Source organism: Globicephala melas, chromosome 4 (assembly GCF_963455315.2).
Source record: "Globicephala melas chromosome 4, mGloMel1.2, whole genome shotgun sequence".
Classification (NCBI taxonomy): domain Eukaryota; kingdom Metazoa; phylum Chordata; class Mammalia; order Artiodactyla; family Delphinidae; genus Globicephala; species Globicephala melas.
The window spans coordinates 67,013,853-67,028,999 of record NC_083317.1 but is presented as its reverse complement, the minus strand read 5'-3'; the positions used below and the strand labels follow the sequence as shown (position 1 = coordinate 67,028,999).

Here is a 15,147-nt window from a genome sequence, read left to right as displayed (position 1 = left end):
TTTTTGTACATATTTTATACATCACTTAATATGATTTGCACATAGACGTGAAAAATATTTATGTGAATTTATCTATTAGATGTCCTCAAATATATTATTATTTTTCCTTTATCCATTAGATACTATGAAAGTATGATAAAAAGAAAGCCTGTATGTTGAATTGTATTTTTCCATTGAGTTTCCTAACCTCAAAGATAAAGATATAGGACTTCCCTAGTGGTGCAGTGGTTAAGAATCCGCCTGCCAATGCAGGGGACACAGGTTTGATCCTGGTCGGGGAAGATCCCACATGCTGTGGAGCAACTAAGCCCATGGGCCACAACTACTGAGCCTGCACTCTTGAGCCCAAGAGCCACAACTACTGAGCCCATGTGCCACAACTACTGAAGCCCACGCACCTAGAGCCCATGCTCTGCAACAAGAGAAGCCACTGCAATGAGAAGCTGGCACACCACAACAAAGAGTAGCCCCCGTTTGACGCAACTAGAGAAAGCCCGAACGCAGCAACGAAGACCCAATGCAGCCAAAAATAAATAAATAAAAAATAAATAAATTTTAAAAAAAGATAGAGATATATTCCTATAAGAAAAAAGAGTTAATCTCCAAGGAGAAAAAGCAATTTAATGAAAGCTGTTAGTTCACCCTTCTGTCATTGTGTAAAGTGCAAAGTAGGCCTTGTATTCTCCCACAGAATTCCTAGGAAAGAGTAAAATAGATAAGCAGTCATTCATTCCTGAATTCAGCAAACAAAGTTGACCTACACAGACCCAAAAACACTGCAAAATGAGCTCCCAGGAACTCATATAGGGCAGTGTTTCACATCCATCTCTGTATTAATATTTATCCCAGCATGGAATCGGAAATTCAGGAGGAAGAAGAAACTTTCTAATTTCTTCTTAGTTGAGACTCTGCAAGGTATCACTATTTGGTTTGAAGTATTATTCAATTCCAAGATTATTAAAGCATCCATATCCAAATATTAAAAGAGACATACCTTTCAAAACCAAGTAGAAAATGGTAGATGGAGAAAAAAGTGGAGGGGAATAAAAAACAGTTAAATTATATGCCATCTTGGACTACTCACGGTGTTGTCTACCAGCCCCCTTTGGTATAAAGAGTCAATCACTGTTAATATTAGGGCCCAGGCTGCACTTCTGAACTTTGATGGTTGTGTAGGAACAAAGGTCCAGAACAAAAGCACCTGGCTGTGTTAAATATTCAATCCGGGCTATGGCATCTAGTCAGTCCCCTTAGGTGTCTCCCCAGTAACTACCCTTATTTCTATTTTGATGCACAAAGCCCGTGTTTCACCCTCTTTTTAAGCAGTGGTTTAAACACTTCCCTGTCTATGTAGTCTCTATCCTTCTGGTTCCCAACCCATCCTATGGGAGTTTCCTAAATGATGGGTTCCTAGTGGTATTAAAGAAGAGTCAGGATGTGCAAGGTTCCAGAAAAAGTCATCTTGCTCTCCCATCACACGTTCCTTGGCACTCCGTCAGAGATTATCTGTGTGACCTAGAGTGGAATTTCTTGTATTCTTACATCCCATCCTATCTCTGATCATTTTATTTTTTCATGGTCATTTTTATCTTCTCACTCATTCCGATCTTGATTTTTTTCAGAGTGCTGTGGGCCATGAGTATGTTGCTGAGGTGGAGAAGCACTCTTCCCAGACTGATGCTGCCAGAGGCTTTGGGGGCAAATACGGAGTGGAGAAGGACAGGGCAGACAAGGTAAGTGACAACTCTCTCCCTGTGCCACCCAACTCAGATCATGTGGGACTTACCAACAATCACCTTGAATGTAGGTCTGTGCTTCTCCTGTGGAAAGATGGGACAGTGGCCTCACGGAGGGTCCATCATGAGGATGGCTCCCACACCCCCTTCAGCAAGTTCTTTGGTGCCGCTGTTGGAGGCCACATGCTGACCTGAAAGGTGTTAATTTAAAAGAGACAAAGACTCCCAAACTCTGAATAAGGAATCCCTAAGCCATTGTTTTATTGTTTTCCCCCTGCATTTTATTTTATTTATTTGTTTATTTTTTAAACATCTTTTTTGGGGTATAATTGCTTTACGGTGGTGTGTTAGTTTCTGCTGTATAACAAAGTGAATCAGCTATACCATATATCCCCATATCCCCTCCCTCTTGCGTCTCCCTCCCACGCTCCCTATCCCACCCCTCTAGGTGGTCACAAAGCACCGAGCTGATCTCCCTGTGCTATGTTAAGCCATTGGTTTTATCATACCTGTACGCATGAAGGGAGAAGAGGAAATTCCAAAATTCCTCCTTTGGTCTAATATGAAAGCCTTATAAATATTTATGCCTTTCAGGAAAACAGACATATCAGCTGAAATATTATTACAATGGTAGCAAATAATCAAGTAAAACAACTAATTAAGGTTACAATGTTTTTAGAAGGTGAAGGTTACTTTTCACAGGACTTAGTACTAACTCCTTGAAGTCCAGGTGTTTTAAAGACTCCTTTGTACAAAAAGTAGTGATAGTTTTAAAGAGAGAAAGAGAAAAAGGACAGCATGATTACAGATGATAGAGTGGTCCGGAGAGTACGATTGATAACTCATTCATGTTCTCATTTTCACACCTTAGTAGATCAGATTCTTTGAGCTCATTCTTTATGGGGCAGAGTAGTGTCTCTGCCCTGCAGCAGCACACAGAGGGGACATTTCCTTCACAGCTAGCTGAGATTTTGTTTGTTTGTTTGTTTGTTTAACCTGCAGCTGTTAATAAGTAGGCCTGAATCCTTAAAGCTAAGTGTTAGAGTGTTATTTGAATTGTAGGGGTAAAAAAACCCAGAAAAGTTCAAAGCATACTGTAAGGTAAAGTAAAAGCACACAGGATAATTTTTAAAAGCAGTAATGGAATATGGAGCACGTAATGGTCTCTAATCAGGGTGCAGTTTCTCTTCCTTCTTGGCTCCCCTACTGCCTTTGCCTAATCTTTCACTGTTCTTTCTTTCAATTCCTGCCTCACCAGCCACAAACCGAATCACCTTAACAATCAGTGTGTCTTGTAAATCAAGAAACAATACATACTAATAACTTTTTTAAAAATAAATTTATTTATTTTACTTATTTATTTTTGGCTGCATTGGGTCTTCATTGCTGCCCACGGGCTTTCTCTAGTTGTGGCGAGCGGGGCCTACTCTTTGTTGTGGTGCATGGGCTTCTCATGCAGTGGCTTCTCTTGTTGCAGAGCATGGGCTCTAGGCGTGTGGTCTTCAGTAGCTGTGGCACGAGGGCTCAGTAGTTGTGGTTCTTGGGCCCTAGAGCACAGGCTCAGTAGTTGTGTCCCACGGGCTTAGTTGCTCCGTAGCATGTGGGATCTTCCCGGACCAGGGCTCAAACCTGTGTCCCCCGCATTGGCAGGCGGATTCTTAACCACTGCACCACCAGGGAAGTCCCATACTAATAACTTTTAAAATGCAAAATCTAGACTTGCTTAGGGACCTATTACTGAGCCATATGGGGACATAGCTAGGTTAGATATTTACCAATATATCCTGTCCCAAAGCAGCTAGGATCCAGATTCTCCTGGTTGCCTCTCATCCCACCAAAATCTACATCTCTGCGTTTCCACTGTTGTGTAAGGAAAGAGAAGAGGCACAGTATAATCAGTCAGTATAGGATGATATCTCTTACATGTGCACAGTGCTGCTTTATAGTTTAAAAGGCAGTTTTCTAGCTATTATCTCATTTTAGTTTCATGAGACTTAGGAAGAAAAACACTAATTTACTGAGTGCCCACACTTTATGTATCTTGCCCCATTTAGTCCTCACAATATCCCAAATAAGTTGGAATCATTTTACAGTTGAGGTTAATAAGGCAGGTATACCTATTTTCATTTCATATTTAAAGGGCCCAAGGGGGACTTCCCTGGCAGTCCAGTGGTTAAGACTCTGCACTTCCACTGCAGGGGGGCACGGGTTCCATCCCTGGTCAGGAAACTAAGATCCCACATGCCTCCGTATGGCCAAAAGAAAAACAAAACTAAAAAAAGAGGCTGAGCCTTAGTAATATTAAAGGACATACCTAAAGTTACACAACTACAAATAGGAAAGGTGGGGTTGGGGTTTGGATCTAGAGCTATCTGTGTCCAGGGCCCATGGTCATTGGTTTGTAGCACACTGCCTTTACACCAGCCTGTCAGGGTACTGTCTGTTTCTACATTGAACCCCCATACTCAGCTCTGAGCCCCTATAACTAACCCCTGGGCTGAGCTATAGGTGTAAGGGTAAGTGAGAGCGGGAGAAAATGTTCATCTCTGACTCTAATCAATTCTCTCTCCTTTTCTCTGTAGTCAGCTGTTGGCTTTGATTACAAAGGAGAAGTGGAAAAACACGCATCTCAGAAAGGCAAGGACCCTGCATTTCAGCCTTAGCAACCTGCCTACCCAGACTTCAACTACCAACAGCCATCGTCAACTCCCTTTAGTTCCATGGCCCAGTTCCCTGCTATTTTATTTTATTTTTAAATCCAAGCATGTACTTGCTTCTTTTTTTCTCCTATATTGCTTTCTATGAGCTTGGTCAAGTTTTCTTTAGTCCCATTTCCCCTCTAATGGATCAAAAATAGGATATTATACTCCTTTATTTTAGGAAGTTATTCCTAAGTTTTAATGTGCATCTGTGGCTTAAGTTTTAAATTAATCACTATTTCTTCCTGAGTAACACAGGAAATGAAGAATAATTTAATTACATTTCTTCTACATTCTACAGTCTTTGTACCAACTGAACAATTGTTTAGTATATCGATTACATGTGTTTGTTTTTAAACGCCACAAAAATTAATCATTATTATTACTAGGTGAAGGCTTATTTAAATTGACCAACATATTTACCAGTTTACTAGCTCATCATTGTTTATAATATTTCATTGTTTCCTCCTTACTTCTTCTATTCCTTCTTGCTAGAGTATATCCTTTGATAATTCTTTCAGTGAGAGTCTATGAGAGAACTCCCAGGCTTTGTCTGAAAAAAAAATTTATTTTGCTCCATTCTTCATTGTTATTTTCCCTTCATCGTGGTGAAGATATTATTCCATCATCTATGGCATTTCTCTTGGGTTAGTCTGATCATCATTCCTTTGTACGTAACATGTCTTGTCTCTCTGTTTTTGTTTTGTCTCATGAAAATTTTTCTTTTTGTTTCTGATGTTCTGAAATATCATCAGGCTATATCTAGGTGTTGATCTATTTTTATTATTCTACATGAGACTTATTGCTCCTCTTCAACCTGAGAATTAACTTTCAACATGAAAAGTTCTCGGGCATTTTCTCTTTAGGTAGTGTCTCTCCTCTCTTCTCTTTTATTCTTTCTTCTGGAACTCAGATGTATATTAGAACTTTTAATTCTCCATCTCTCTCTCTCTTTTAAAAAAGACTTTATGTTTTCAGAACTTTTTAGATTTAGGACAAAATTGAGAGGAAGTTACAGTCCTGCACCCATACATGCATAGCCTCCCCCATTATCAACATCACTGACCAGAATGGTGTGTGTGTGTGTATTTTTCTTTCTTTCTTTTTTTTTTCTTACCAAGGATGATTCTACACTAACACATCAAAGTCAGCCAAAGTCCACAGTTTACTTTAGGGTTCGCTCTTGGTGTTGTGCTTTCTATGGGTTTGGACAAAAGTATACTGACATATATCCATCATTATACTGTCATACAAAGTATTTTCAGTGTCCTAAAAATCCTCCGTGCTCTGCCTATTCATCTCCCTCATCCCTCAGCAACCACTGATTTTTTTTTGTCTCTATAGTTTTGCCTTTTACAGAATATTTTATGGTTGGAATCATATACCATGTAGCCTTTCCAGATTGGCTTCTTTCATTTAGTAATATGCATTTAAGTTTCCTCCATGTCTTTTCGTAGCTTGATAACTCATTTTTTTTTTTGCTGAATATTATTCCTTTGTCTTGATGTACCCCAGTTTATTTATCCACTCACCTACTGAAGAACATAGTGGTTGCTTCCAAGTTTGGGCGATTATGAATAAAGCTGCTATAAACATCTGTATGCAGGTTTTTGTGTGGACCTACATTTTCAGCTCCTTTGGGTAAATACTAAGGAGTGCAATTGCTGGATCCTATGGTAAGAGTATGTTAAGTTTTGTAAGAAACTGCCAAACTGTCACTCAAAGTGGCTGCACCATTTTGCATTCCCACCAACAATGTATGACAGTTCCTGTTGCTCCACATCCTCACCAGCATTTGGTGTTGTGAGTAGTCTGGATTTTGGCCATTCTAATTGGTGTGTAGTGTTATAGTATTGTTTTAATTTGCATTTCCCTGATGATATATGATGTAGAGCATCTTTTCATATGCTTATTTGCTATCTGTATATCTTCTTTGGCAAGGCATCTATTAATATATTTGACCTATTTAAAAAGTTGGGTTGCTTGTTTTGTTATTGTTGAGTTTTAAGAATTCTTTGTATATTTAGGGTAACAGTCCTTTATGACATGTGTCTTTTGCAAAGATTTTCTCCCAGTGTAAGGCTTGTCTTCTCATTTGCTTAACATTGTCTTTCACAGAGCAAAAGTTTTTAAAATTTTAGTGAAATCCAGCTTATCAATTATTTCTGTCATGTGTTGTGTCTTTGGTGTTGTATCTAAAAAGGCATCACCATACCTAAGGTCATCTAGGTTTTCTCCTATATTATCTTCTAGGAGTTTTATAGTTTTGCATTTTACATTTAGGTCTATGATCCATTTTGATTTAATTTTTGTGAAAAGAGAATTTTTGTAATGCATGTGTCTAGATTCATTGTTTTTTTAATCTGTGGATGTCCACTTGTTCCAGCACCATTTGTTGAAAAGACTATCTTGTCTTCATCGTGTTACCTTTGCTCCTTTGGCAAGCATCAGTTAACTATAATTATGGAGGTCTATTTCTGGGCTCTCTGTTCTGTTCCACTGATTTATTTGTCTATTTTTTCACCTCTACCACACTGTCTTCATTACTTTAGCTTCATAGTGAGTCTTAAAGTCTGGTAGTGTCAGTCTTCTAACTTTGTTCTCCTTCAATATTGTGTTGGCTATTCTGGGTCTTTTGCTTCTTCATATAAACTTTAGAAACTGTTGATCCAAAAAATAACTTGGTGGGGTTTTGATTGGGGTTGCACTGAGTTTATGGACCAAGTTGGGAAGAACTGACATCTTGACAACATTGAGACTTCCTATCTATGAACATGGAATATCTCTCCATTTACTTAGTTTTCTTTGATTTTGTTCATCAGAATTTCATAGTTTTCCTCATATAGATCTTATACATATTTTAAGTTTATACCTAAGCATTTCTTTGTTGGGGTAGTAATGTAAATGATACTGTATTTTTAATTTCAAAATCCACTTATTTGTTGCTTGTATATAGGAAAGCAATTGACTGTTGTATATTAACCTTGTATCCTGCAACCTTGCCATAATTGCTTATTAGTTTCAAGAATTTGTCAATTCTTTTGGATTTTCTACATAGACAGTCATGTCATCTGTGAACAAAGACAGTTGTGTATCTTCTTTTCTAGTCTACATACTTTTTTTCTTGCATTATTGCATTAGCAAAGACTTCAAGTACAATGTTGAAAAGGAGTGATGAGACAGGCCATAGTTGCCTTGTACCTGATCTTAGTGGGAAGGCTTTAAGTTTATCACCATTAAGTATGATACTAGCTGTAGAGTTTTTGTGGATAGTCTTTATCAAGTTGAAAAATTTCCCCTCTATTTCTAGTTTACTGAGAATTTTTATTGTGAATTGTGTTGGATTTTGTCAAATGCTTTTTCTGCATCTATTGATATGATCATGTGATTTTTCTTTTTTTCTCGTTGATGTGATGGATTATGCTAATTTATTTTCAAATGTTGAACCATCATTGCATACTTAGGATGAATCCCACTTGGTCATGGTAGATAATTATTTTTATACATTGCTTGGATTCGATTTGTTAATATGTTGTTGAGGATTTTTGAATCTGTGTTCATGAGAAATACTGGTCTCTAGTTTTCTTTTATTGTAGTGTCTTTGTCTGGTCTGAGTATTAGAGTAATGCTGACCTTATAGAACAGTTGTGAAGTATTCCCTGTGCTTTTATCATCTGAAAGAGTGTGCAGAGGACTGGTATAATTTCTTCCTTAAATATTTGGTGGAATTCACCAGTGAACACATGTGGGCCTGGTGCTTCCTGTTTTGGAAGATTATTAATTATTGATTCAATTTCTTTAGTAGATATAGGCCTTTCAGGTCATCTGTTTCTTTTTGTGTAAGTTTTGGCAGTTGTGTCTTTTCAAGGAACTGGTCCATTTCATCTTGGTCATCAAATTTATGGGAATAAAGTTGTTCATAGTATTATTTTATTACCTTTTAATTTCCTTGGAATCTGTTGTAATATAGCCTCTTTCATTTCTGATATTATAGTAATTTATGTTCTCTCTTTTTTTCTTTGTTAGTCTGACTAGAGGCTTATCTATTTTATTGATCTTTTCAAAGAACCAGCTTTAGGTTTCCTTGATTTTCTCTATAGGCTTCTTGTTTTTAATTCCATTGATTTTTTTTGCTCCAATTCTTATTTATTTTTTCTGCTTACTTTGTATTTAATTTGTTCTTCTTTTTCCGGTTTCCTAAGGTGGACACTTAAATTGTTGATTTTAGGTCTTTTTTCTTTTCTAATATATGCATTGCTTTTCCTTATGCACTGCTTTCACTGCATCCAAAAATTTTGATAAGTTGTGTTCTTGATGTCTCTTAATTTCTCTTGTCTATCTCCATCTCTTCATCTCCCTGTGTTGTATTCTGGGTAATTCCCTTGGATCTTTGTTAAGTTCTGTAACTCTCCCTTCAGCTGTATTTAATTATCATTTAAGTTGTCCACTAAATTTTTAACTTTATTTCATGTATTTTCATTTGTGCAAGTTCCCTTTGATTCTATAGAAAATCTGCTGATTCCTTTTCCATAATGCCCTATTGCTTTCCTTATGTTTTTCACCCTTCTTTAACTCTTTAATTATTTTTAAAGTATTCATTTTATAATTTCTTTCACATTGTTATATTATTTGCAGTTCTTGAGGGTGCTAATTCTTCTGTTCAGTTAATCTGTTTTCCCTCATGGTTATTTATTTTTTTGATGGTTTGTAATTTTTGTTTGCAAATTTATTTCAGTGGGGGAAAGGGATATTTGTTTTATGAGAGTTTTATGTGCCCTGGGTTGAGAAGTTTCCCATCAGAGAAACTATGCCTTTATTTCTGTCTGAGTTCTAGGGGTTTTAATAGTAATAGACCATGTTTTCTTTATGATTTTTGTTTTCTGTTATGAATTCAATTTCTTAAATAGATACAGGTCTATTCAGTCTTTCTTAAGTTATGGTATAGTGTGCTCTTCAAGGAATGTTTCCATTTTTATCTATATTTTCAAATATATTGGCATAACTTCATTTATAGTATTCCCTTATTTTCTTTTTAACCTCTGTAAGATCTATAGTGATATGTTCACTTTTACTTCTGATATTGTTAATTTGTGTTTTTTCTCTTTTTAATTATTTTTGCTAGAGATTCATCAGTATTATTTTTTATTAATTTCAAAGAAGTATCTTTTGGCTTTGCTCATTTTCTCTATTATTTACTTGTTTTTAAAATTTTATTGAATTCTGCTCTTATCTTCATTATTTTTCCTTTCATTTTAATGTGGGTTTAGTTTGTTCTTTCTGTAGCTTCTTAAGGTAAAAACTTAGATAATTGATTTTAAACCTTTGTTTACTGTATGGGCTTTTAAAACTATATATTTCCCTCTAAACACTGTTTTTGCTACATTCCACAGTCATGCATATTTTAATTTTCATTCAGTTCAAAACATTTTCTAATTTTCCCTTTCATTTCTTCTCTGACCCATGAGTCATTTAGAAGTGTGTTGCTTATTTTCTAGGTAGTGGGGAAATTTTCTAATTTTATTGTTATTAACTTCTAATTTAATTCTATTGTGATCAGAGGATATGTTATCTCATGTTCCAATCTTTTGAAATGTATTGAAACTTTTTATAAGGACAAGCATGTGGTCTATCTTGGTGAATGTTATATGTGCATGGAAAAAAATGTGTATTATGCAGTTTGGGGGTGCAATATTCTGTAAATGTCACTTAGGTCTTGATAATGTTATTTGGGCCTTCTATAATTTTAGATTCTTTTTGTTGAAATTTTCTACTAATAATGAGAAAAGAGTGTTAAAATTTTCAACTATGATCATAGATTTGTCTATTTTGCTTTCTGCTTTGCTTCATGAGTTTTGATTCTGATAATAGGTTTATACCAGCATATATATTCCTGATGAATGACAAGTTGCACTCTTATCATTGAGTTATGTCTCTCTTACCTTTTATAATGCATTTTGTCTTGGGGTCCATTTTGTCTCATATTCATGCCATCCTTCTGATGCTTACTGTTTCTGCGGTATATATTTTCCTACATCAGTATTCAATTAATTTCTCAGCTTAGAATTTCTGTATGATATAAGTAGCATGAAACTGGATATTTGTATCCCACACCTTCAGGTGTAGGCTTGGAGTTTCCAAGTCTCATAGGTAAAACTTCCTTCTCTAAATGCTAAAAAGAACCCTACAGTTCCTCTCACTATTTCCCTGGACAGGTAAGTAGGCTTTTTCTAGAATTCTTTTATAGGAGTGGGCAGAACCTGCTCTCCAGCCACCTGTTCTTATAGGAAGTAGAACCCCAGACCCTAGATCCTAATCCTTAGGCACTAAATTTGGGACTTAAAACAGGTTGGGTTTTCTATATCAGCTCATAATTACCATCATGTCAGCTGTTTTGATTCACCTGTTTGTTTCTGGAGCCGGGAATTTTTTTCTTCTTTTCTTTTGAGATTCACTATTTAAAAAAGAAAAAAAAGAGAGATTGCTCTATTTTTCTGACGTTGCTAAGTGTTTATATAAGATTAGGGAAAGGCATATATTTCATATGCATCTCTCTTTTTTTCTGGAAGTCTCTCCTCTATACTCTCTATACTTTCTCCTTCCTTGAAGAAGGGAGAAAATTCAAATGATCTTCTCATCTTGAAATGGAAGTAAGGGAGGAGAGGAAAAGAGTGAACATTGTTTAAAGCTTATAGAAGTTGCTTAGAATAACATTTCTCTTTCATTTCCCAGTATTCAAGCCCCGCTCTCTTCCTGGGCCCCTATCACCCTGCACCCATCCCTCCTGACTCTTCTCTTCCACAGCACTTCCCCGTGGGCTGAGAGTGAGCTCTCATGACTGCTCCTTCCACCATAGATTACTCTCATGGCTTCGGTGGCCGTTATGGGATAGAGGAGGACAAACGGGACAAGGCAGCTCTGGGATATGACTACAAGGGAGAGACAGAGAAACACGAATCCCAAAGAGGTAAGTTGGGATTGGAGAGGAGGGAGGTCACAGGGTACATGGAGCCCTCCTTCTGTCCCTGAAGGCTGACATGGAGGACCCAGAATATGAGGGGCAGGTATGCAGGAAGTGGTGGGATGAAAAGTAAGTGTACGTATATAGGGGTAGCTGGGAGGAGACCAACAGGGGTGGAGGGGAAAACAGCAAGCTAAGGAGCAGGACAGAGGAGGATGACCAAAGAAAAGGGATCACTGAGAAAGGGATGAAGATAGACAGGCCGGGTGATGACAAGAGGGTGATTTGGCTGTGAGTCTTAGAGGCCCCTCTGCTTCACAGAGAGAAAGCCTTCTTCCCTGGGACACATAGGGGATGGCTGGGGGGCGCTCTTCAATTTTTCCTGTTTCTTCCCGTATATTTTCCCCTTTTCTGTCACTTCTTTCTTTTTGTTTCTCTCTTCCCATCTCTCATCCCTCCATTCTCTCTCAAGTGTTTTTCTCCCCATCCTTTTTCATCTTTTCCCACCCATGCCTCTCTATCATCTGATTTTCACACTTTCTCATTGATCTTTCTCTTTTCCTCATTCCTGTCTTCTGGTCTTCCTTCTCACTGCTCCCACTCCCTCTTCCCATACATTTCTAGCATTTTAACTCCTCTTATGACTCTCAGACCTTTCCATCCTGCAGATTATGCCAAGGGCTTTGGTGGTCAGTATGGCATCCAAAAGGACCGAGTGGATAAGGTAAAGCACCAGAACACTAGTGTCTTGAGAATGGTTCCCTGAAGTACATGGAGAAGAGTGAGAGGCAAAGCTGGAAAAAGGATGGGCAAAGCTAGGTGCCCTGCACTGTCCTCCTGGTGTCCTGCTCTCCCCATTGACTGCCCTCAGCATCTAAAGGGCATGTCTTCTGAAGCCTGAGATTTTTTTTTTAATATTTATTTATTTTGGCTGTGCCGGGTCTTAGTTGTGGCACACGGACTCTTAGTTGCGGCATGCGTGCAGGATCTAGTTCCCCAACCAGGGATCGAACCTTGGCCCGCTGCACTGGGAGCATGGAGTCTGACCCAATGGACCACCAGGGAAGTCCCAGAAGCCTGAGCTTTAACTAAGGAGAGTGGAGGGAGGCAGAGAGACAGAGAAACAGAAAAACTCCAGGAAAAGATATTCGAAATTTCATTGATTGCTTGGCATTGATTAACTCAATCAATAATTTCTTCCCACTCCATTCAGTCGTCCCCTACACCTCTTCATGTACTGGCCTGAGACCCTCCTGCATTCCAGGCAACTGGACTTAGAGATGTGAGATTCCAGGAACACTGAGCTTTTTAAAAGGAGAGCTAATCCCACCAGTCTAGAACTTCTTTACCCCTCTCTCTGCCACAAAACAACACTATTTGAATACCCTGTCTAACTATAAGCATCAAAAGGTTAGGGAGACCTCCTATAGTGACCCAATCACGACTACTGCCTTCTGGATTATTACCACTCCCTTCCCTGTCCCCACCACTACCTATACTGTTCTCTTACCTGCAGAGCGCTGTTGGTTTCAATGAAATGGAGGCCCCAACCACAGCTTATAAGAAGACAACACCCATAGAGGCTGGTAAGTTTTAATTCCCTTTCTCTGTGCTCTTCAACGTCTTCTCCCTTCTCATTCTTTTTTCTTCTTAGACTACCTATTCCAAGCCTTTACCTACCTAGGTTAGCTGAGGTAGACTTGACCCCTACCCTCATATTCCCAGATTCGCTCTCCTAGAAAAAATTAGGTTAAGTGGATATCTGAGTGACACTGGTGAAGAAACTGTATGCAGAGAACAGAGGGAGGAAGGGAGGGAGCCATTTGGGAAGAACACATAAGGAAAGGAGCTTTGGATGGGGGATAGAGGGTAGATGGTGGCCAGAGGGCATACAGCTTTAAGAAATGTGGACAGAGAAGATGCAGGTTAGGAGAACAAGCCTTATGATTTAAAAAGGGCAAGAGTCTGAGATCACATGGCCTGGCTGTATGGAAATCTAGGCATCAGGGTTACCTTATCCTCCTATAACCCCCTTGTTCCTTCATTGATACCTCTTTACCTCCCTTTCCATGAGTCCCCTCTCTACCTGCTCTTCTTTGGATATTTAACTGGTTCCTCTTCTTCATTCCAGTGCCACTCCCCTACCTCCAACCCAAGACAACCCTAATTTTTCTTGCCTGTGTCTGCAGCTTCCAGTGGCGCCCGTGGGCTGAAGGCAAAATTTGAATCCATGGCTGAGGAAAAGAGGAAGCAGGAGGAAGAGGAGAAGGCACAACAGAAAGCCAGGCAGCAACAGGAGAGAAAGGCCTTGGTAAAGATGAGCCATGAGGCTCAGCCACCAGTGGCCACTATGGAAGAGCCGGTGGTGTCAGCCCCACTGCCCAAGAAAATCTCCTCAGAGGTAAGTGTTTGGCCCTTCGGGATCCACGTCAAGGATTCCTTGCCCAGACAAGAGCCTAAGGGGTCTGTATTCTTAGAAAATAAAGCACAGGCCTCCCCTGTGTTAGGCAAAGTCTACAGTTGCTATCCCTGTCTTCAGGAAGATTTCAATCTGATTGTGTAATTAAGCTTCATATATACATATGAGAATGTTAGCTGAAAAAAACCAAGATTTACATAGTACAACAGAAGATAGGTCACCAGCCAGTGCAGTCAATTACTGCTGCAACAACAAGAGGAAGGAGCTGTCATTTCAGGTTGGAGCCCATCTTGAGGAATGGATGATTTGAACTGGCAGAGGTAGGAAGGGGTATTCCAGGTCAGTACAAGAGAGAAGATGGAAGTTTCTTGCTCACTGGAAAGTTGCTTCATCCTCCACAGGCCTGGCCTCCAGCAGGGAGCTGTCTGTCATCAGAGCGTGGGCCTGTGAGAACCAGTAGGGAACAACCAGTGCCTACCCAGCCCCCAAGGCAGAATCCCCCAGAGGTAAGCAGAGCCCCAAAGATTCTCTGCTCCTTCCCCATCTCCTCATGTCCTAGTAGGTGGACTGTACAGGATGATCAATGATCCTGGTTTGTCTGGGACTATCCTGGTCTTAGCACGGAAAGTCCTATATTCTGGGAAATCACCCAGTCCTGGGAAGACTAGGATATTTAGTCATCCTAGCTGTCATCTTTCACCTTTTTTTTTTTTTGCTTTTGCTTTTGCTTCAATGTTTTCTTGGTCTTCCAAGGATTCTGACTTGCTTTCTGCTTCCCTTCTATCATCTTTTGGTAGGTGCTTTGAGTGGATGGGTGTGGGAGGTTGATGAATGAAGAGGGATGAAAGATTGTGTTCCCTAGGAGAGACTGTTAGAAGGATGCAAGGATGGAGGGTAGAATGGAAGCCTGGGGATGGGTGGGGTCTTAGCAGTCCTCCATTGGGAGATTTTGGAGAGGCAGCTCCTGGTGAACAGATGTCACCCTGCTTCACACTGTCTCTTCTCAGGACAACGAGGAGCCCCCAGCTCTGCCCCCCAGGACTCCAGAAGGCTTCCAGATGGAGGAAGAGCCAGTGTATGAAGAAGCACCTGAGCCTGAGCCCGAGCCTGAACCAGAGAATGACTATGAGGATGTTGGGGAAATGGACAGACATGAGCCAGATGAGGAACCAAAGGGCGACTATGAAGATGTGCTCGAGCCTGAGGATCCCTCTTTTTCCTCCACTCTGGCTGGTGAGTGGTGGGGCAGCTCCTGGATTTGGTCAGCTGTAGGGGAGAGGAAGAGGGAGAATTCCCCCATTACACAGAAGGACCTGTCTGTTTTCCTTTTCCATG

The 15,147-nt window shown here is 39.5% G+C and overlaps 1 protein-coding gene across 3 annotated transcripts in view; it reads left to right on the top strand.

Moving 5' to 3' along the window:
- The window catches only part of HCLS1 (hematopoietic cell-specific Lyn substrate 1), a 44,886-nt gene that overhangs the window by 10,624 nt on the left and 19,115 nt on the right, over window positions 1-15,147 (top strand). For all 3 annotated transcript variants that reach the window (XR_009563712.1, XR_009563713.1, XM_030857854.2), the window contains exons 5-12: window positions 1,623-1,733; window positions 4,319-4,373; window positions 11,289-11,399; window positions 12,062-12,117; window positions 12,910-12,979; window positions 13,583-13,794; window positions 14,214-14,318; window positions 14,820-15,045. Coding sequence is in view for 1 of the 3 variants with exons in the window: in XM_030857854.2 (XP_030713714.1) it covers window positions 1,623-1,733; window positions 4,319-4,373; window positions 11,289-11,399; window positions 12,062-12,117; window positions 12,910-12,979; window positions 13,583-13,794; window positions 14,214-14,318; window positions 14,820-15,045 (946 nt within the window). In the remaining 2 variants the exon portion in view is untranslated. The remainder of the gene's footprint in view (window positions 1-1,622; window positions 1,734-4,318; window positions 4,374-11,288; window positions 11,400-12,061; window positions 12,118-12,909; window positions 12,980-13,582; window positions 13,795-14,213; window positions 14,319-14,819; window positions 15,046-15,147) is intronic.